Here is a 23,408-nt window from a genome sequence, read left to right as displayed (position 1 = left end):
ATCTAGTAACTCTGTGACAGGGACTAGGCAAGTCATTGGCGCCTCAGTTTCTTCATATAAAAAATGGAAATGGTCAGAGTACCTACTCTTTTTAAAAAATATATGTTTTTATTGATTTTTGGAGAGAGAGAGGGAGGGAGAGTGATAGATAGAAATGTTGATGAGTGAGAAACATCAATTTGCTGCTTCCTGCACACTTCCCACTGGGGATGAAGCCTGCAACCCGGGCATGTGCCCTGAGTGGGAATCGAACCAGTGACCTCTTGTTTCATGGTTCAACGCTCAACAACTGAGCCACTCCAGCTGGGCCAGAGTACCTACTCTTAATACACAGTAGGGGTTATTGAAGTAGGTTAATGTGCCTAATGTTCCCTAATGTTGGTGTGGCTTGGTACGGTGGCAAGAGCTGGCATCTACCTGAAGCTTGTCTTTGTGCCAACTGAGGGTGCAAATGTCTGGAGGAGGGTTGGCAATGGGCAATTGGCAGCATGCATCAATCCTGAGAGGAACACCTGCAATTTGACCCAGCGGTTCTATCTGCTAATAATTTATGTTAAGGAAGTAAGTATGGGTGTGCCTGGATTTAAGTGTAGGGTCTTGTTCATGGGGCAGGAGGCCGGGATCCACTTCAGTGTAAGTTAGGAGGGAGCTTTATCAATACCTGGATCTTTAAGCTATACACTTCCTCCAATAGAGTCCTCCTGGACAGTGCATTGTTAAGTGAAAAGGTGAGTATCAAAGCAGCAGGAGTCCATCTGGGGGACAGAGGTTACACTTGACTTTTTATTGTTTCTAAAGATCAGTACATGTGCCGAGGACTGGAAGTCTGAACAGTCAAAGACTAAAAAATTTGATTTTTAAGGGGGGCAATTAGAGAATGAGTTATCAACAGTAAATTTTTTGCATTTCTTATGTTTCTAGGAGCCTCATATACAGTATATATGTTGTGACATGTTTGTGCATTTCAGTTGTTTCGAAAACTTTGTTTGCTATTTTTTCACATCACTTCATATTATTATTATTTTTAAAACCATTTCTTAGTGATTTCTTCCTCAGTCCTTTTGTTCTTTTATTTTTCTCTGTCATGGATGCCATGTTCTTTGGAAGGTTGTTTAGACCACGTTAATGGCCTTTTAGGATTCCTCCACATGAATAGTTCACTTTTTGAATAATAAGAAGTATATGTCACGGGGTGGGGCATCAGGATTTTAGAGATGCTTAGGTGGGGCATGGCCACAAAAAGGTTGGGAACCATGCTCTATAGCCTAATGGTCCCAAGGACAGCCTCTGGCATGGTCTGGCACTACAGGACCTAGGGCAAGTTACAGAACTGTGTGCTATGCCTCAGCCCCCTCATCTGGAAAGTTGGGCAACAATAGTTGGATGTTTGTTTAGAGTAAATGAGATTAGACATGAAAATTCCTTACTAAGAATAAGTGCTGAGTAAATGTTAGCGGGGCTATTATTGCTACCCAACAATTAAGTCTGGCCAGTGTGCCCTGGCCAGTTTGGCTCAGTGGATAGAGCGTCGTCGGCCTGTGAACTGAAGGGTCCCAGGTTCCATTCCAGTCAGGGGCACATGCCTGGGTTGTGGGCTCAATCCCCAGTGGGGGACTTGCGGGAGGCAGCAGATCAATGATTCTCTCTCATCATGGATGTTTCTATCTCTCCCTCTTCCTTCCTCTCTGAAATCAATAAAAATATATTAAAAAAAAAAAAAAAGTCTGGCCAGGGTGAATTAAGGGTTCGGTGATTTTATTGTTACTTCTGTATTGTTATATAAAAAAAATAAACGCCTATATCTTTTGGAAATAGGAAGAAAAAAAGATTACTTAAAATATGCAAATGTTCAGGTAACAAAGGTGAGTCTAATTTTGTTTAAAAACTGTGTGTGGCCCGGTTGGTTGGTATGTCCTCCTGTACATGGAAAGGTCATGGGTTCCATTTTTAATAAGGAACCGATGATTCTCTCTCTCCCTCCCCCTCTCTCTACAAATTCAATAAAAAAGCATATCCCTGAGTGAAGACTAAAAAATAAAACTTAAAATAACTTTGCTATTTTTTTCACATCATATAAAACATCATCGCGCAACAATTTGAATATACTTAATGCCACTGAAGTGTACACTAAAATGGTTAATGTAATAAATTTTGTCCATTTTACCACAATTTAAAGAAACAAAAATAACAGCGTCATTATCAACAAAAACAACTTCAAAAACATTCAATATCACCTTCATCAATTAAAAAATTATAAGGAAAGAAGTTCGGAAAGTGTTCCTGGGGCCATCAGCGGAGATGAGATGGGGCTGTTCTTTGCCGTATAAATATGACTCGGGAGCCCACATTTCCTACCGGGAACAATTCTCAGTTTGGTAACTGGTCCAGTTTCGTCTCCGCGTTTACGCAGAGCCGGGCTTCCGAGCCTGAGCGGCGGGTGGGAGCCCAGCCTCGCCTCCCGTCCGGGTGTGACCTTGGCGGGCCCTGCCCCTGCGAGCCACCTTTTCCCAGTCCGGGAGCCTGAGATGACAGCTCGCCCCCTTCACCGCCCCGCACCGCCCGGGGCCCCGGGATTGGCTCCCACCCGGTCGCGCCTCCACCTCCCAAGACAGGGTCGCGCGGGACCAGCCCGCGGGGCCCCAACCCGGAAATGCGGCTCGAGGGGCGCCGACTCAGCTGACCGGGGCCGCCGCGTTCCGACGGCGAGCACGGCCAATGAGTGCGGGCGGCGGCCGCGGTTTGAAGGAAGTCCCGCCCAGCGTCGCGCGGGGGCGGGGCGGCGAGCGGCGGGGCGGGCGCAGGATGAGGGCGGCCATTGCTGGAGCTCCGCTGCGGAGAGGAGGACGCTGAAGAGGCGCAGAGTCGCGCAGGGCTGCGGAGAGGTGCCCGAGCCGCCGCGGGGTCCATGGCCAGGACCACCAGCCAGCTGGTGAGTGCGCTCGCGGCAGCCGGGGCGCGCCGGCCTGTCACCTCCCCGAGCGCGGCGGCCGCCGCCTGGGCCCGGCGAAGCTTGGCGGCCCAGGATTCCGAGGGCCGGGCGGCGTCTCACCTGGGGCCGGGCACCAGGGCGGAGGGCCGTGGGCGCAGCGGGGACCCCACTCAGCCACCGAGGGGAGCCCGGTGTCCGTGAGGTGGGCGCCGGTGCTGACAGGGGCGCAAAGGACGGGGGAAGCCGAGGAGGTGTCACCAGCCGGTCCGGGTAGAAGTGTTTGGAAAGTTTGTTTTCGGCGCGGCCTAGAGCCGAGCCTTTGGGGTTACTTTTCCTTCTGTGTGCGGAGGAGCCGCCAGGGGCCTTCACTGCAAAGAGGTCCCGGGGCCTCTGCCCGCAGCAAAAGCAGGAGGTGCGAGCGCTTACTCAGAGCACCTGATGCTGCTCCGGGCCTTCCCAATTCCCGGTTAGCGTGGAGTCTGAGGCTCCTTTCTCGGCCCGGAGGGTGCTTTTCCTGACTTGAGTCCGCGCTCCGGAACAGGCACCGGTGTTGGGGAAAGCCCCTGGGACGCTCGGCTTGACCCTACTGACTAGGGAAAAGGGAGCATGACAGGGAGGAGAGGTTTTATGGGGAAAGAAAAAGAAAAGCATTTGTTAGGTTAAATGTTTTGCTAAAAGTCTATCTAGTGTTTCTATGTTTTCTCTATGTTGCTAAAAGTATCCCTAGTATTTTTATGTTTATTTCTCTGCTAAATTCTGGGCTCTTGGGAAGATGGTTTAAGGTGTTTATACCTTGTGTGCGAATGTGGAGTGAGTGAGGGAAGAATGTCTAGACAACTTGCAAAGTGTGGTTGAAAGGGCAAATCCCTTAAATGAAGGAAGATCCGTGAAATGTACTTGACCCTTATCGTTTGGGGGTGGCGGTCGTGAGACCCTTTGAGAATCTGAGGGAAGGTATGCGTCCTCTCCTGAGAAAAACGCACAGCTGCATTGCATTTTGTAATTACTTCAGGAAGCTCTTGAACCTTCTGCAGCTCCCCCATGGACTTCGTGTAAGAACACTCAGCTTTGTGGAGATGGGTGATAACCCAAGGTCTAAGAGGAGGAGAACCTGTTCTGTTGAAGAAAATGGTGAAAGGCAGAAGGGATGTCTTTGATTATTGCCACGTGTGGTGCCTGGGTGAACACACAAAAACACAATTTAGGAGGTTTGGTGAAGCTCAATTGAGGCTGAGGCTGATGTTAATCCTGGATATTTGTAAAATAAACTTTCACACAGTGATGCTGTTGCAATGCAAGGTGTGTGCGTTGATGGTGTCCATTGGAGGAGAAAAAGTGCATTTTCTCATAGTCTCGGTAGTTCCACGGGATGGTATTTGACACGTGGTGTTTTCTTGGCACGAGGCAGCTTTTTAGTGGAAAACGCTGGAATCCAATGAGAAGAAATGAATTACAGAATAGAGACTAGACCTCCCATCAGGAAGTGAGAGGAACAAGGATTTTGTGACTGGAGCTAGGTTCCTTCACATGTATGTGAGACTATGCCATGTTTCCCATCAGTAATGGCAGAGACACCCCAAAATAGGATTTTCTTTTTTTTTTTTCCTTTTCTACATGAGGACCGGTAGATTTGCATGGTTCAAATGAGTTTGCTGTCAAGTTAGGAATTATAAGGTGGCACTGTATGAGAATCCCCCGTCCAATGATTAATTTTCCTATTTCTTGAAGTGTGTACAGCCAACAGGGGAGCAGTAGGAGTTGTGAAGTGTGAAAATGGCCTAGCCCAGCTTGATAGTAAGGTGGGCCCTGGGCTGTGGTACCACTGATCGAGCACTTCCTTTAAGGCAGGCACTTGGCTAGATAGGTCACACAGTGTTGCTTGGCTTCTGTCACCAGTTTGCAGGTAGGTGTCATTCCCATTTTACAGGTGTGGGGACGGGTGCAGAAAATGTTAAGTGCCTGTGTGGTAAATAGAGTCTATCTGAATGATAGAGACCAGGTGCTACCCTGCCCCTCACGTGAGGTCTGCTGGGCAGTTCCATGCAGCACTCAGTCTAAGGAAGTCCTCCGTACCACTGCCCAGGAGCTCTTTCCCAGGGGGTTGTGCCTGAATGTCTTAACTGTGCTGGAGGCTGGAGGGACATTGTTACATGGATGGACAGCACACTTATTTCTTTGGGCAGATAGCTGAACTCCGTGACCCCCGGAGCCTGTTGCAGCCTCACACTGTCAGAAAGCAGCTGTTTGGAAAGAGGCTCTGGTTCATCCTCATCTGAGGGCTGATATTCTGAATGGGTGAGGCTTGGAATCCTCCCTTTGGAAAAAAGAACTGTGCAACGATTTTGTTAAATGAAAAAGTGGTGATTAGCCAGAGTGGCTCCCTGCAACTGTAGGGTGGCGGTGTGTTTGCAAAGGTGGCTATATCTGTGTGGGCGGTAGTGGGGAAAACAGAACATGGAAAGAAGTGGGCTCTGACTTTCATTCTCCCTTTTGGTAGGTAGCTCCTCCTATCGTGTGATGTATTTCTTTCCCATGACATCCCTACCGCAGTGACTGAGCTGAGTCCAGAGCTGGCGAGGTGAAGTCCCCATGCTAATGAGGTGGAAGTGTGGGTTTGTTCTACTCCTTGGACATGCGTCTCATGAGAGGTGTCACAGCACATGCGTGCAGAGATGTGGGGCCTGGAGAGAGGCTTTGTTTTGGGCAGCTGGTAAAGCAGGTGTGGGCCTCTAGGCTGCCTGTAGCACAGCTTGGGGAGGAGGAAAAGGTATCTCCTGGGTGTGTGTCCCTTGAATTTGTACCCTTATCTCCTGAGACTCCTGATGGGAGGTTTGGGTGCATGTAGGGCAAGTGCATGATGACCTAGGAAGCACTGCATAAAAGGTCCACTCCTTCTGAGATGATGATGTGAGGCGAGCCTTCACTGGCACTTTGCCCCATCCTAAGGGGTGCCTTTTGTGGAAACCGACTTGGACTAGAGCAAGGAGCTGATGCTGAGGACACTTGATGCAGAAATGACTCCCTCAGCAGGTGCAAGGGCTAGACTCACGTGTGCCAGCTCTGTATGCCTGCCCTTGTGATGACAGCTGGCCGTAGGGGTGTGGAGCACAGTTGTTTTGAAGGCAGGTTCAAAGGGCAGATCACCAGGGAGGAAGTGCTGGTGTGGAAACTGTAAGTTTTAGACAGGTGTCATTTAGGACTTGTCAGTAGTGCCTTCTCGTGTAACCAGATAGCGTTCTTGTTCAGCGTGACACGAGGCCCTCAGAAAAAAATTATTTGAATATTGAGAACTGGTTGTGTACCCACTAGCTGTCAACACAACAGGCAGAGTGTATTTTCTCAAGGATAGGGGGAATGTGTTCTGATGCTAGTGTCTGAGAGAAGAAAGGCCTGTTGGGTTCATGGTGGTTCTTGGAGTCTGTTTACAGTGCTTGATGCTGTTTGCATTTATATAATTGCACAAGGTCTGTTTCTTTTTCTCTTTTTTTTTTATTATTATTTTAAAATCCTCATCCAAGGATATTTTCCCATTGATTTTTAGAGAGAATGGAAGAGAGGGAAAGCCCATCGATGTGAGAGAAACACATCGATTGGTTGCCTTCTGCACCACCGACCAGGGCCCGGGCCAGAGAGGAGATTGCAACCCAGGTACATGTCCTTTACCAGAATCGAACCCGGGACCCTTTGGTCTGCAGGCTGACACTATCTACTGAGCCAAACTCGGTAAGGCTTCCAGGTTGTTTTGACTGTGTTAGGGAGATAGTTCATTCCAAAAGATTTAGGTTTGAGGGCGCCAAATGCCTTATCAGAGCAACTGAGTCAGGTTTCTGTTTAAATAGTTGGATCACACACAGCCAAACTGTGTGTGAAAAAGATGGCCAGGTCTGACATTAGCAGCCCATGACCAGGCGCATGGCCCACAGAAGGACAAACAAGTGTGCTTTCCACCTGGAGTGTTTCTGAGGGGCCTGCGGAAGGGGGCACATAGTTCCTGATGGCCCAGTGACCTCCTCTATCCACAGACAAGATCGCACGCCCTCTGTACCAGCCACTGGGCTTTAAGTCAGCTTGCAGCCTGCTGGGATGGTTGGAAGGAATGTCTGGATGCCAAGAAGTTCTTTCTGGATGTCCTTGTCTTTTCATGTGTGTGGAGCTGCTAGGCAGTCCTGCCCACGTTGTAGAGGCTGATGAGAGGCTGCATATAGGGGGCTGTGTGTGTGTGTCTGCTATATTATAGTCTGGATTCATCCAGCTAAAAGCTTACCTTTACAATGAATTTCATTGTTAACGTGTCATTCTCCAACCTGTTTTTCTCTTTTGGAATTAATTTAACTGCAGCAGGAATTGTATCTCAAAGTGACAGCTTTGTATTGGGTGCTGACAGGGAAGGCTGATAAGATTTGCAGGGAAGCTCGAAGCCTCACTGAAATTTCATGAAGTGCTTTGATCTGCATTGTAGTGGACACCTGTGGGAAAAGGTGCTTGCCGTTAACTTTTTTTGTTTTCCGTCCCTGTTTCTGGGATATTGGGCGGACAGTGCTTTCAGTGGACCTGGGAAATCTGCCCACTTAGGAGAAGAAGGTTGTACCTTACAGATCTTGTTCTTGAACCCCATCTGAAATGCAGTGCGTGTGCTGGGTTGTAGCATGGCTGTGTGTCCTCTTCTGCATAAGGAAGTAGTTACATCTAGAGGGGGTTGGCCACATGCACTCAGGCCTGGTGAAGCTGAAAATATTGACACATTCTCTTACTAGTTTCCCCTTCCCTAATCAGGGAAGAACTAGGGTTAGGGTTAGGACTTGCTGGTGAGTCCCCAGGTTCCATGGCTCCTGTGACTTCCCCCTTCCTCTCCTGGCTTGTCACTGATTCTCCTTGATGAGGGTCCCTTCTCAGGCACCCCTACCATGTGGTCTCTGTTCTCAGCCTGCACAGCCCAGGACAGTGTCCAAGATGTTCTTGGCTGCCAGGTTCTCTTTAGGCCCTTCTTATTTGCCTGAAGAAGTTCTGATTAGTGGACCCCCACCCCAAGCTGGCTGTGAAGCCTTTTTCGACCAATCAGTTTTTTCATGACCCCCCAGCCCCTTGGTCTGTACCAGGTTTTGTTATATATTGTGTTCTGTTTCTTTAAAATAGGTTCTATACCTTGTTATGTTCTTATGTTTCTAAACCTTGAGTCTCTAGATGGCTTCTATTACTCTTTTGAAAAAAATGTTTTTATTGATTTCAGAAAGGAAATGAGAGGGAGAGAGATATAGAAACATCAATGATGAGAGAGAATCATTGATTGGCTGCCTCCTGCACACCCCACACTAGGGATTGATCCTGCAACCCAGACATGTGCCCTGACCCGAATCAAACCGTGACCTCCCACCTCCCAGCAGATAGGTCAATGATCAACCACTGAGCCATGCCCGCTGGGCTTCTGTTACTCTTTCACACTTTCTCCTCCTGGTTCTCATACCCAGGCTTCCTGTGGTATATTTTTCAAATGCCTGCTCACCTTATCATTTTTGCTACTTATTAACAAAACCGTGCCCTCATCCTCATGTACATTCTGACTCCCCTGCATTCAGAACTGTATACGTTTGAGGGGTGCAGAGCCTCATCTTAAACTGTTTGTTGCCAGTTTAATGCCCAGTATGAAAGCATACCAAAGTAAATAGAAGTCAGAGGGTTAAAAACATGGACTCCTTTTTCACTTCTTCATTGTCTAAGGCAATATAGTTTAAAAGGGGGATAGGTCTTTTTTCTGTGTGCACATTACCTGACCCTTGAAAGCTTATATTTCAAAGCCATTGGTTCCTGTATATACTGCAGCCCTTCCCGGGAAGTCTTGGCGATCAAGTGTTGGGTTAAGTCTGGTTTAGCCAATAGTTAGTGTCAGGCATGCAGTATTCTGGGCTGAAGTTCTCCATGTTGGCACTGACACCATGGCAGGTGAGGCCTGCCTTGGACCACTGTCCTCATATAGCTGGATCCTGAGTACTTAACCTGTACAGGAGCCAGTGTTGGTGATGTGGACCCTGATTGGAGGCAATTGTTTTCCCATTGGGAGGACTGTTTCTTGAAGATCTCTGAGGATCAGGATCACCCTAGCTGTCCCTATGACAAGTCACGAAGCTGCTTTCCCTTGAGACAGAAGGACCTTGGGGGAAACGGCCCCCATGATGTTCAGTCCCTTTGGCACACCTCTCTTTGCCACTTTGGGCAGAGTCAGAGAGGGCTTTTCCCAGGCCTCAACTTTGCTCTAATTTTTAGGTGTCCTGTCCCAAGAGGGGCATGTGCTCCACATACAGCACCACGGCTGTGCCCCGAGGTGTTAGAGGCTCCACCCTTCTGAAATCATTGTGCAGCTGAGATCTCTGGACTCTTTGGGTAGCCCACCTTTTCTTCCGGTTTCCCGCCATGCACCTGTGGAAGGATACACAGTGAGGGAGGGCGTGAGCCAGAGCACCACCAGCCTAGGAGGGCAGGAGTGGAATGGGAACTTTAGAACCATTGTGTGCCAACACTGGCTGTCAAGCAGTGCTGCATGCACTTCTCTTTTGGAAAACGATGGAAACAGCACAGTCTTTGGCAAAACTGCCCAAATACTGGCTCTGCTAGCCAACATAGGCTCTAGAAAACCACAGCAGCCTGACCCTGGGGAAGCAGGTAGGTTAGCAAGCTAACTTCTTTAGCAAGTTAAGAAGCTTGATAACTGATAATTTCTGAGGTTTTGTCATTATTAACCAACTTCCTTCCTTGAGAGTGAGCAATTTTCCATTTTCTCTCCCAGTGGCCTGTGATTTAGGCTGGACAGGAGGCTGAGAGAATACACTGTTTTCTCAGTGCACAATCTCAGAAGCTTAGCATTTACTACCTTTTTTCCCCCATTGTTACCTCATTTTTTCTTTCTGCTCTTTGGCATTTACTTTCATGGGTTTTTTCATTGGTCAAAATTATTGTCTTCTACTGATTGTAAGTACTAGTACGTAGCTGGTTCTTATTAGATTTACAGTTTTAATATTAAATATGTGCATATAAATATAAAATTTATTTGTGATTGCATTTTATTCTCATTCCTTCCTAAAAAAAATGTTAAAACTTATCATCTAAATTTCCTCTCTTTCCTTATTTTATTTTTTTAATTTTCGAAAACTTTCCGTCCCTGAAGCTGCTGTCACTGAGCATTGTGTTTCTAGGGTGAAAGTGGGTGAGGATGGGCTGGTGATGATTTAGAGAAGAGGCATCAACAGAATAGGGCTCCGTGCTCCTGGCCTGAGGAATCCTTGGGTGAAAAGGACTGAATCTGTAGTTTAGTGGGTGGGGACAGTCTGCATGGGCTCCTACCCCTCTATGAGCCCACCAACCACTGCTCTACTCCTGGGGCTGCAGGGAAGCAGTCAACAGCAGGGCCATTACAAATGGTGGAGGGAGGCGTTGGTCGGACTTTGTGGGGTTGCTGCAGAATGGAGTCAGAAGAACCTGGGCTGAAACCGGTTTGGCTCAGTGGATAGAGCGTTGGCCTGCGGACTGAAAGGTCCCAGGTTCGATTCTGGTCAAGGGCATGTACCTTGGTTGTGAGCACATGGTGGGGTGTGCAGGAGGCGGCTGATCGATGTTTCTCTCTCAGCGATGTTTCTAGCTCTCTATCCCTCTCCCTTCCTCTCTAAAAAATCAATAAAATATATTTTTTTAAAAAGCTTTAAAAAACAAAACAAAAAAAGAAGAAGAACCTGGAACCAGAGTGCACCTGGCATGGGGGCCAGAAGGCTGAGGCACCCAGAAGGCAGGTGAGCAAGGAAGTGGCCAAGTGTAGCAGAAGTGCAAGGAGGGAGGGAGGTAGTTTACCAGGTGTACTGGTTAATAATGCGGATTTTGTAATCAAAGAAAACACTATAATTTCAAGAGAAACATCAAAAGTGCTTTATTCAAAGTAATGTCCATCACTACCTACACATTTCCCCCATCTTTCAGGTAATTTGTGGATACCGTCCCAATAGAACTTTTCTTGTTTTGAGGCAAACCGTTCAGAAACCCAATTTTCCACTTCGTTTTGAAGTGCTGCTCAGAAAGTGTGTGTGTGCCATCGATTGGAACAAGTGGTAATCTGAAGGAGCAAGGTCTGATGAATGCAGCGGATGGGTTAATACTTCCCAGGCAAGATCTTTTAACGTGTCTTTAACTGGTTTTGAAGTGTGTGATGGCGCATCATCATGAAGCAAAATTACTTTGCCGTGTCTTGTGGCCCATTCTGGTCGTTTCACGATCAAAGCATGGTTCAAATTGATCATTTGTTGTCAGTAGCGATCAGTATTAACGGTTTCACCTGGTTTTAGAAGCTCATAGTACACCACTACCTTCCTGATCCCACCAAACGCAGAGCATGGTCTTCTTTCTGAAGCGATTTGGCCTTGCAGTCGATGTTGATGGTTGACCTGGATCAACCCATGATTTTGTGCGTTTGGGATTCTCAAAATAAATCCACTTTTCGTCGCCAGTCACAATTCGATGCAAAAAAGACTTTCTTTCGTGCCATGGAAGCAACATTTTACTGATGACTTTTTGGTTTTCCATTTGTCTTTTGTTCAGTTGATGTGGCACCCATTTTTCTTCCTTTAAAATCTTTCCCATTGCTTGTAAACGATTGGAAATTGTTTGCTGAGCAACGTTTAATCTTTCTGCAAGTTGTTTTTGAGTTTTGACACGCATCTTCATCCAATAATGCTTGTAATTGTTGGTCTTCAAACTTTTTCCGTTGACCTGGACGTTCTTTGTCTTTCACATGGAAATCATCACTTTTAAAGTGTTTAAAGCAGCGTTCACAAGTATCTTGAGATGGAGCATGTTCACCATAAGCTTCCCGAAGTATATGATAACTTTCAGCAGCACTTTTCTTCAGAATAAGGTAATGAATTAAAACTTCCCGCAAATGCTCTTTTTTTGGCACGAAATTCGACATGTTTAAGCGTAAAAATATCTATGATGTTAACACCTTCAACAAATTTGACATATGAAGTTTTGAAGCTTGCTGTCAATACAACAAAATAGCATACATATCAAATTGCATATATATCAATATATGTGTAACTCCATCTACTGAAAAAAATTCGCATTATTAACTGGTACATCTTGTAGCATGCTGGACCGACTTGGCCACTGCTCAAATAGGGAGACATGCTCTGCTTCGAACATGGAGGCCTTTGGAGAATGCGAGCTGAAGAAGGTAGTGGGGTTAAGAAAATTATACTAAACTTTTCTGTGTTATCTTCACTTTTTTTCAAGTGTACTATTTTCCTTCAGTGGCCCTATGTTTTTCAAATTACTTTTGAGCAGTGACTCTGAATCGGGTTTTTAATGACACAGTATGTTTTCAGATCCTTTAAATTTGCTTGAAGCTATCAAAATAGCCTCCAAACAAACATTTTTATAATAAGCTTGATTTGGAATAATTATAGATATATAGGAAAGTTGCAAAGACAGCTCAGAGTTCCCATAATATCCATCACCCCATTTTCCCTCGTGTTGACTCTACACAACCATGCCACATCTGTCAAAACCAAGAAATTTACATGGGCACCACTATTAAGTAAACTGCAGACCTGTTTGGGATTGCATCAGTTTCAGGCCTTCCTTGTTTTTCGTGAACATGATGCTTTGGTAGAGTAATGGTCAGGTATTTCGTGGAGTGTGTCTTAGTTTGGGTGTGTCTGATGTGTTTTGGTGATGAGGCTGGGGTTATAGGCTCAGGAAGAACCCTATAGAGATGGGTGCGCCTAGTGCATCCTGTCAGGGGTGCCTGACACCCACTGACTGTCACTGTTGAGATGAAACAAGGTTAGTGCTGGTTAACTGGAATTAGTCCCAGGGCCCTGCCTTGCTCTCTGATATGTGCTGTTTGTGGTCATAGCATGACCATGGTATTTTTATTTTGGAAGAACCTTCATGCTTATTACCCTGTTGTATTCTTCCAATTTCCAGATTAAGACACTTGGGACCTGGAGGGCTTCAGACTTAGCATGTACCAGGTCAGAGCCAGCATGTGTGTCCAGGCCCCTGCCCACTCTGACCACTTTCTGCAGACATGGACACTCCCAGGACACTCTGCAGGGGCTGCGATGTCTCTAGGTGCAGAGTGGACCTGAACTCACTGATAGAACTGGTTCCCAATCTGACGGACTGCATCCCTTCAGAACATTTGGAGTCTGTTGCTTGTGATCTCGTTGGCTTTTGTGCGACCTGCAGCACAGGTTCATGTACTGGGTCTCTTGGTGTTTCTGCAGGTTGGAGTATGGGCTTGTTACAAGTCTTTGTGAAAGTAGGTGGTTGACTCTGATACATTTCTCCTCTAGCTCTTTTCTCTCAGGTGAAGCTACAGTGTTGTTTGTTGTCTATGGACCTTTGCCTCCAGTCAAAGACCAAGCTGTGGGCCATTACTTTGAGGCTCTTAGATTGAACCAAGAGCAGAGTATGGAGTTTGTTCTAGTCATAATTCAGAAGATAGGCACTTCAGGAAAGTCATAAATTTGGTTTGTTTTTCTAACCATCTACAGATTTGCCCCTCCAATCTCCTTTCTGCACAACCACAGTTTTGCAAAAGCAAGACAGTTATTAAGGTAGGAATTGGTATCTTAAGAGGGGGCACTGAAACAAGGGGAAAGCACTGTGAAGAAAATGATGGTGATGGCTGGTAGCAGGCACATAGGCCTCAGGGTGTTAAAGGCTCACCCTGGGACTCCGGCCAGTCTGTGAGCCTGTGACAGGTGCTCGGAGTTGGCTAACACAAGGTGAAATATAGACTGGCCTGGCTGCCCTCCCTGCTTTTCTTCCTCCTCCTTTCCTTGTTTCTGGTAAGTGAACTCCAAATTGATGAGTGGTGGAGGTGTGGCTGAATGTCATGCTAGGCACAATAGATCTTTCTTCGCATGTGGATGATGTTGGGAAGTTATACTTTGGGAGTTGGCTGGTAAAGTTGCAATAGAGTCTCTCTGTATCTCATTGGCCATTATTTCTCCCCCAAACAAACTCTTTATTCAAAATTTGCAGATAAGGAGCCCAGGAAGGGAGAGCATCTGTTTATGGTGCCTTTTCAGGTGTCAGGATAGTCATTCTGGTTAGGAATAAGCTGGGGCTCTCTTGTGTTGCAAACCACAGAGTTTACAACGCTGGAGGGGTGTTCTTGCAGATGATATTTATTTATTACTAGAGGCCCCGGTGCACGAAATACGGGGGGGCGGGGGGTCCCACTCAGCCCAGCCTGCACCCTCTCCAATCTGGGACCCCTTGGGGGATGTCCAACTGGGATCGGGCCTAAACTGGCAGTTGGACATTCCTCTCACAATTCTGAACTGCTGGCTCCTAATCCTCACCTGCCTGGTTGCCCCTAACTGCCCCCCCCCCACCCCCCCGCCGGCTGATTGCGCCTCACTGCCTCTGCATGACGGCCTGGTTGCCCTTAACTGCCCCTCGCTGCCGGCCAGGTCGCCCCCAACTGCCCCCTCCCTGCTGGCCTGGTTGCTCCTAACTGCCCCCCTCCCACCCGCGCTGGCCTGGTCACCCCTTATTGCCTCCCCTGCCAGCCTGGTCGCTCCCAACGGCCCCCCTCTGCCAGCCTGGCTGCCCCTAACTGCCCGCCCCCCTGCCGGCCTGGTCGCCCCCACTGGCCCCCCCCCAGCCTAGTTGGCCCTCACTGCCCCCCCCCCGCCAGCCTAATTGCCCACAACTGCCCCCCTGCCGGCCTGGTCACCCCCAACTGCAATCCCCCCCCCCCACACTATCCTGGTCGCCTCTTATTGCCCCCACTGCTGGCCTGGTCACCCCCAACTGCCTCCCCCCACCCCCCGCTATCCTGGTCACTCCCAACTGGCCCCCCCTGCCAGCGTGGTCGCCCCTCATGCTCCCCACCCCCCTCACTGGCCTGGCCACCCCATGCAGCCTGCTGTTCAGTCATTTGGTCGTCCCTCACTAACCCCCCTGTTGGCCTGGTTACCCCATGCAACCTGCTTGTTCACTTGTTTGGTCTTCCCTCACTAACCCCTCTGTGGGCCTGGTTGTAGGCAGCCATCTTGTAAGGGTGTGAGGGTTAATTTGCATATCACCTCTTTATTATATAGGACGGCCAGTAGCCTTCTGGGAGGCTGGTTTTTGTTTTTTACCTATTTCAAAGAGAAAATAGCTTCTTATTTTTAAAAAACAAAAGTCTAACCACATTAATCTTGCATTTTCCTTGCAGGATAGCATGTTAGGGTTATTAGAACACTTACCCATATCATTGTGGGTATAGGTTTATGTGTGGGGAACACTGATGGAGGGTAAACGAAATCCAGGGCATTTAAGGACTGTGGGAAGTTCTCACAAGTCCCTGTGCTGCTCTCAGCGGTCTTGTATCTTGCCTGGAAAGATGCTATTTCTTCCAGGGTACATAAGCCATGGGTCGGCAAGGACAGAGTACAGTTCAGTCCACACTGAGGTTGAAGGACACAGGAGGACGGGGCAGAGCTAGTGCATCAGTGTCAGTGAGGGGAAGGTTAGCGTTAGCTGCAGAAATCGGGTGAGAAGTGCTGAGGGTCCCCAGCCCAGCAGAGGGGATCAGAGAGGGGAAGGGGATACTAGAGAGGAGGTATTAGTAGGGCTGGAACCCCAGAAAAAGGCGCTCATTTCACTGGAAGTGCCCACATGCTTTAGGTTCTATTTTAGCTTTTGACCCGTTTCCTGTCAGGTGCTGGGGTTGGAAGCTGGAGAGTGGGAAAGAGGAGTGAAACAGCTCAACACCTGCCGGCCTCACCACATCACTTTACTTAACCAAATAACCTATTTTTGGTCAAGTTACGTGTCCCTCAGATTCCAAAACTAGATCATGGGGGAAAACGTTTGCTGTATGCATGTAATTTCCAAGGAAAGGTTTATATTGAAGTGGTATATTTATTAACATGACTTTATTCTTATTTATTTATTTTTTAAAATATATTTTTATTTCAGAGAGGAAGAGAGAGAGAAAAATCAGTGATGAGAGAGAATCATTGTTTGGCTGCCTCCTGCACACCCCACACTGGTGATTGAGCCCGCAACCCTGACCGGGAAATGAACTGTGACCTCCTGGTTCATAGATCGCCGTTTAACCACTGAGCCGCGCTGGCTGGGCTCACTTCACTTTTTTTCCCCACTTCACATTTTTGAACACTGCCTAGTACTCCTCTCTAAATGAACCAGAGTGGCCATTGTTCTACTGGTGGACATTGACATAAGCCGTTTCCAGTTGTTAGGAGTCATTTCTTAACGAATGTTTCCTTAATTTAAGTCTTATTCTGAATTTCTGACTGTTTCAGCTGGATTCTGTGTAGACAAATGTGCCAGGTCAGAAGGGCAAGAGCCCAAGGTATGATATGGTGCTGATTCCTAAATGCTTCCCAGGAAGGCCCTGCCAGTTTAGGGCCCCCCTTCCTCAGTCCCATCATCCAGACTCTCTACTAATTGGTACTAACTGGAAGGGGTTGAGAGCAAGGAGTTTGAATATGACTGGGCATATGACTATGGACAAGGACCTGCTCTGTGCCTCAGTGTCCCCATCTGTGAAAAGAATGCCAGTGGTTTTCACACCAACAGTTGTTTTGAGGAGTAACTGTAATAACATATATGTAAAATACTCAAAAAAGTGAGTGGTGGACCATAAGCACTTAAATGTTAGTTATGATTTTTAGAAGTTGAGAAAAATAGCATTTCATTAATTTTTAAAAATAATTCTTTATTGTTCAGATTATTACAGTTGTTCCTATTTTTTCCACCCATAGCGCCCCTCCACCCAGTTCCCACCCCACCCTCTGCCCTTACCGCCTCCCCACTGTCCTCATCCATAGGTGTACGATTTTTGTCCAGTCTCTTCCCGCACCCCCCAACCCTCCCCAAGAATTGTCAGTCCACTCCCTTTCTATGCCCCTGATTCTATAATATTCACCAGTTTATTCTGTTTATCAGATTTTTTATTCACTTGATTTTTAGATTCACTTGTTGATAGATATGTATTTGTTGTCACTTTGTTCATAATTTTTATCTTTACCTTTTTCTTCTTCCTCTTCTTAAAGAATACCCTTCAGCATGTCATGTAATACTGGTTTGGCGGTGATGAAATCCTTTAGCGTTTTCTTATCTGTGAAGCTCTGTATCTGACCTTCAATTCTAAATGATAGCTTTGCTGGGTAGAGTAATCTTGGTTGTAGGTTCTTGCTATTCATCACTTTGAATATTTCTTGCCACTCCTTTCTGTTAAGAAATCCGCTGACAATCATATGGGTACTCCCTTGTAGGTAACTAACTGTTTTTCTCTTGCTGCTTTTAATAGTCTCTCTTTGTTTTTTGCTCTTGGCATTTTAATTATGATGTGTCTTGGTGTGGTCCTCTTTGGATTCCTTTTGTTTGGGGTTCTCTGCACTTCTTGGACTTGTAAGTCTATTTCTTTCACCAGGTAGGAGAAGTTTTCTGTCATTATTTCTTCAGATAGGTTTTCAATATCTTGCTCTGTCTCTTCTTCTGGCACCCTCATAATTCTGATGTTGGTACACTTGAAGTTGTCCCAGAGGCTCCTTACACTATCTTCATATTTTTGGATTCTTTTTTCTTTTTGCTTTTCCGGTTGGGTATTTTTTGCTTCTTCATATTTCAAATCTTTGACTTGATTCTTGGGATCCTCTAGTTTGCTGTTGGATCTCTGTATATTATTCTTTATTTCAGTCAGTGTATGGTTAATTTCTAGTTGGTCCTTTTTCATATCCTTGAAAGTCTCACTAAATTTATTGGTGGTTTCTAGAAGATTCTTGAATAAGCTTATAACTGTGGTTTTGAACTCTATATCCAGTAGTTTGCTTTCCTCCATTTCTGTCATTTGTGACCTGTTTCTTTGTCTTCGCATTTTGGCTGCTTCCCTGTGTTGATAGAGTGGCTTTGTGTGCTAGGTGTCCTATAGGGCCCAGTGGCTCAGCCTCCCCAATTACCTGAGATGGACACTCTTGGTGCACCCCTTTGTGGGCTGTGTGCACAGTCTTGTTGTAGTTAAACCTTGATTGTTGTTGGGATCACTGGGAGGAATTGACCTCCAGGCCAATTGGCTATGAGGATCAGCTGTGTCTACGATGGGAGAACTTCTGTGCTGGAGACACCCTTATTGGGCAATACTTGCTTCAGTGGGGTTTTGGCACTCACTGAGCCTGCCCCCTGAGTGTGTCTCTTATGGATCTGAAGACTTGTAATCTGGATGGTCTCACTCTGACCACTGGGTACACTGGCTCTTGGATCTCCAAGGAGGTGCAAAGTCAGCCAGTGCCTAAGGCCACCCAGCAGGAGCTACAGAGAGATCTGCAGATTCCTCCTCTTTGTTTGGGGTTTGGAGGTGCCCAGATGAGGCACAGCTGTGAAGCAGTGCAAGCTGCTGTGGAGCCTTGGGCCTTCTTTTGGAAGTTCTGGGGCTCTCTGACCCAGCTGTAGTTTGTTAGGTAATTTTAGATTGCAAAAGCCTCTGCGCACAGCTTGGGTGGGGTTGTAAATTGGGTGGGGCGGGGTCTCAGGGAATCACCAGGGCAGAGCAAATAGCAATGGCTGACGGTCAGCCCTGCCCAGAAGAGGCCCCCAGGTGTCTGTGTCCCGTGGCACCGTGCAGGAACAATGATCGCTGCAAGCACCTCTGAGATAAAGCCTCCCTCATGTTCCAGCCCGATGCCAGACAGTCCACTTTCTCCCTGTATGAGTCTGGGTCCCCAGAGTCCTGCCCGGAAGTGGAGTTCAGAGCAGTTGGGAGCTTGTGTCTCCCTCCCGATTGAAAAAGACAACAGCGTACCCAGTTGCCAGCCCCTTTCCGCGTGCGCCTCCGTACTTCACCTCCGCACCTCCTCCGAGTCTCAGTGTGCTTTTCTCTTTCCTTCTAGTTGTAGAATTTCCATTCAGCCAGCCTTCCCGTGGTTCTGGATGATATCCATTTTGTCTTTTAGTTGTAGTTTTGAAGTGGTTGTGCGAGGCAGCAAGTTCAGGTGTTTACCTATGCCTCCATCTTGGTTTCTCTCGCATTTCATTAATTTTATTTTGAGAAATGGTATTCAAAGGTGCATCTGTAAGGTATGTATACACTGAGTAGCCAGATTATTATGATCTCTGAATGCATAATAATCTGGCCACTCAGTGTATATCCTATATAATAAAAGGCTAATATGCAAATTGTCCCCTCGACCAGGAGTTTGACCAGCAGGCAGGCCGGCCAACCGCCCATGTCCCCTCCCCCTGACCAGGCTGGCCGGATCCCACCCATGCACGAATTCATGCACTGGGCCTCTAATATATATGCATACATACACATACATACATACATACATACATACATACATACATACACTGAGTGGCCAGATTATTATGCATTCAGAGATCATAATAATCTGGCCACTCAGTGTATAATTCTACGGGAAATCTAAAGAATGAACACAAAACACATTCCCTTGTGCCCACCACCCTGCTTTAAACAGGGTTTTATTTAGAACCCTCTGAGAGGCCCTCCTGATTGTAATCTTTTTCCCTCGGGTCCAGAGGTAACCTGCATCCTGATATTCATGTCAATCAAGTTCATGGTGTGTAAAGTATACTGGTAGGCAGTTCCAAAGTGCAGGAGGTGAGCAGAGCTTCAGTGTCCATGCAGCGCAGTCTTGTATTTCAGTATTTCATATAATATATTTGGTGACATAAAGTGCAAAGTTAATGTCAATGGTAAAGGTTGGTGAAATGCACAGATATGGTGTTTATGGAGTCCTGAGACCAGTTAAGTCTGAGGACTAGACTTCAGGCTGCTGGCAGCCCAACCTTGTGTACTCCGCCTACCTTACCTCCCTATGATTGGATGAGAGGCTCTGAGAAGAGGCTGGAGGAAAGAGTGGGAGGACAGATTAGGTGACCAACTGGGGTGAAGGCACCTAGTGAATGCTTCACACCCTCCCTTCTGGTCCTTTTCCCCACACTGCTTTGTGGAGCAGTAGAAGTAGACATAGTCTGGTCTTCATTTCAATCCAGACAGCCACCACCTGGAGCTCTAGCTCCTAAGTTGGTTCCATGTTGGCTAGGACAAACTGCATTTTGCTGTGTGTTGCACTGCACAAGAGCATTGGGGACCACTTATCTCATGTGTGCCAGCTCCCCATCTGCCTTCAGTCAGAGTCCAAGGTGGGTAGAGCATGTGGCACAGTCTGTTAGGAGCACATGCAGGCAGGATCCTGGGCCCAAGACTCCCCTGCCACCACCTTAGCCAGTAAGTCATCGCATCTTCCCCATGAGCATACGGCATACTTCATCCAGAGAGCGCCTTCCTGTGTCTGTTGTTGGCGGGGAAGCCCTGCAGCCCTCAAGCGGTGGGTCAGTGTTATCAACCTCATTTAATAGAAAAGTAAAATATGGCTCAGAGAGAGTGTGGCTCACCTGTGGTTACCACCCCTGGTTTCAGCTAAGTCACAGACCTAGAATTCAGGCCCTTGTTTTTGCTGCTGCACCATAGTTTTAATTTTTTTTAGTAAAAACATAGCCTATAATTTTTTTTAAATATAATGTTTATTTTTTATTAATTTTTAGAGAGAGAGGAAGGGTGAGGGAGAGAAAGAAACAGCAGTGTGAGAGAGAAACATCCATCAGCTTCCTCCCATACGAACCTGGGCATGTGCTCTGAATGGAAATCAAACCCACAACCATTGGGTGCATGGGACAACACTAAACCAACTGAGCCACACCAGCCAGGGCTGTGGTTCTTCATGGAGGAAGTCTGGGTATGGGAGAGGCAGCCGTGGTTACTGTCCCTACCATTGACTGGTTTTCTGTGCTGGGCCTAGCTTTGTGAAATTCTTGGGGTGAGAGAACGTTCTTAGAATGTTCTATGTCGGTGAGCACAGCTGACCTGAGAGCAGAGTCCCTTTAGGGATGAGCTGGTTGGATTTGACAGCAGCTCCCACCCCTTTTACACAGGTCCCAGAAGAAGGTACCTGTCCTGGTGCTTTCAGAGCACACTCCGCCCAGGCAGCACTTAAAGGCAGCTTAACATTCTGAGTTTGGGATCCTTTTTCTTGCTGGCTGGAGTCTTAAGCTTTCTGATAGCATCTTTGTGACAAGGCTCTGATTTTATTTTATTTTTAAACTAGAGGCCCTGTGCACGAAATTTGTGCAGTGTGGGGGGGTGTCCCTCAGCCCAGCCTCCACCCTCTCTAATCTGGGACCCCTTGGGGGATGTCCGACAGGGATCGGGCCTAAACCGGCAGTTGGACATCCCTCTCACAATCCGAGACTGCTGGCTCCCAACCGCTCGCCTGCCTGCCAGCCTGATCACCCCCTAACTGCTCCCTTGCCAGCCTGATCGACGCCTAACTGTTCCCTTGCCGGCCCGATCGCCCCCAACTGCCCTCTCCTGCAGGCCTGCCCCCCCCCCAACTGCACTCCCCTGCAGGTCTGGTCGCCCCCAACTGCCCTCCCCTGCTGGCCCGGTCACCCCCAAGAGCCCTCCCCTGCCAGCCTGGTACCCCCAACTGCCCTCCCCTGCTGGCCTGTTGTCCCTAACTGCCCTTCCCTGCTGGCGTGATTGCCCACAACTACCCTCCCCTGCCGGCCATCTTGTGGCAGCCATCTTTGACCACATTGGGAGTGGCCATCTTGTACGAGGGTGTGAGGGTCAATTTGCATATTACCTCTTTATTATATAGGCTATATTTTTACTAGAGGCCTGGTGCATGAAAATTGATGCACTGGGGGCGGGGGTCCCTCAGTCCGGCCTGCCCCCTCTCACAGTCGGGAAGCCATCAGGGGATGTCCTACTGATGGCTTAGGCCCGCTCCCTGCGGGGAGCGAGCCTAAGCGGCAGTCTGGCCTCCCTCTGCCAGAGGCGACTGGCTAATCAGGGGAAGGCGCCGCCCCCATCACCCCGCTGCCGCCGCCGCTGCCGGCCCTCCTCAGCCCTCACAGCCGCTGCGGCTTTGTCTGGAAGATGTCTGGTCTATCCATTCTACTTAGCATATTACCCTTTTATTAGTATAGATTGATTTCAGAGAGGAAGGGAGAGGGAGAGAGAGATGTAAACATCAGTGATGAGAAAGAATCATTGCACGGCTGTCTCCTGCATACCTCCTACTTGAGATCAAGCCTGCAACTTGGGTATGTGCCCCTGCCCGGAATGGAACCCAGGACCCATCAGTCCACATGCCAATGCTCTATCCACAGAGCCAAACCAGCTAGGGCAAGACTCTGACTTAATGTTGTTTCCTTTGCTGGTGTATTAGCGGAGCTCAGCCTTCCTATATTGTTTTGTCTGACTCACAGTTAGAATTGGGCCTCGTAATACAGTATATAATTAACTCGGTTTTAGTGACAGATGAATAAACAACACTTGGAAAGGGCCTGAGGGGCTTATTTTATAATTTGATGGTCCCTGGTTGGAGAAAGTTTGTGTCTGTGTCTTCTGTGCTATTTAATGTTAAAAATGCTCCTAGCACGCTCCCTTCCAGTCAGATTGAGTACTTTTCATACATTCACTCGTTAAATCCTCACAGCAAGCCTGAGGGTTCCCGTTCTCCTTATCCCTGACTCTGAGGTAAAGGGTCTGAGCCACAGAGAGGTGACTACCTTGTTCAAGGTGAAGCAGCTAGTGAGGAGCAGTGCTCAGCTCAGCAGAGTGCGTATTCTAACAGTTCAACAATAACCCTTCTCTACTTGTACCTGTAACTGTGATTGTCTATCCAAGGCCCATGACTAGTTCATATGCAAAAGGTTGACACAGTTGAGTAACTAGTGATTAAGCTGTTGGAACTCTATTCGTGTGATATCCTGCAATTAGATTCTTCCTCAGCAGGTCTGTAGAAACTAAAAAACGCTTAAGAGCCAGGACACATTTAAAGAATCCAGTTGTCCTTGCTCAACTCTCTGGGGTATATAGGCCCCAGCTTTGAATCCTTGGTCCCTCTGCAGGTCTAAAGGCTTCCTCTCAGAATGAAAGACTGTTCACCGCACTGACCCTGAGTCTAGCTTCAACATCCCCAAGCTCAGTCTTCATATGAAATCCTTGCGTAATTTGCATTTTATCCTTCCTAAAGAGAGAATGATACAGAGACAGATAAAGATGCAGGGGGATCTGAGGAACATCAGTCAACCTTCTACTCCCAAATTCCATTCCTTGGCCTCCTGGCGCCGACTCAGGGCTCACTTCCCCATCTGCCCAGTGCAGCACAGCCCTCTCTTACCTGCTCTGTGCTCTCAGGACAAGCTTCTGTAACTTCATCGCCACTGAGAACTGGTGGAGGGGTGCCATTTAAAAAACATGGTCTGTACTGTAAAAATCAGCTTCCCTCTGCCTGGCAGTTAATCTTTTAAGGGTGATGGAAGCTGTTGTCTGCAGCTATGGAGGAGGCGAGGTGTCTACTGTGAGACTTGATCACATGGGGAAAAAGAAATCCAAAAATATCCTTGGATCATTTGTTTCCTTGCCCCAAATTCAATCTATTTG

The 23,408-nt window shown here is 47.5% G+C and overlaps 1 protein-coding gene across 2 annotated transcripts in view; it reads left to right on the top strand.

Moving 5' to 3' along the window:
• Positions 1 to 2,789: 2,789 nt before the first annotated feature.
• The window catches only part of PDPK1 (3-phosphoinositide dependent protein kinase 1), an 86,836-nt gene continuing 66,217 nt past the window's right edge, over positions 2,790 to 23,408 (top strand). Inside the window, exon 1 of one of the 2 annotated variants that reach the window (XM_079781843.1) lies at positions 2,790 to 2,929. In XM_079781843.1, the coding sequence (XP_079637969.1) occupies positions 2,906 to 2,929 (24 nt within the window). In that variant the 5' untranslated portion in view covers positions 2,790 to 2,905. The remainder of the gene's footprint in view (positions 2,930 to 23,408) is intronic. The other variant, XM_079781844.1, reaches the window with a different exon arrangement.

The sequence above is a fragment of the Cnephaeus nilssonii genome (assembly GCF_951640355.1).
Source record: "Cnephaeus nilssonii genome assembly, chromosome: 2".
In the NCBI taxonomy this organism is placed as follows: Eukaryota; Metazoa; Chordata; class Mammalia; order Chiroptera; family Vespertilionidae; genus Cnephaeus; species Cnephaeus nilssonii.
This window is presented reverse-complemented; position numbering and strand designations above follow the sequence as displayed.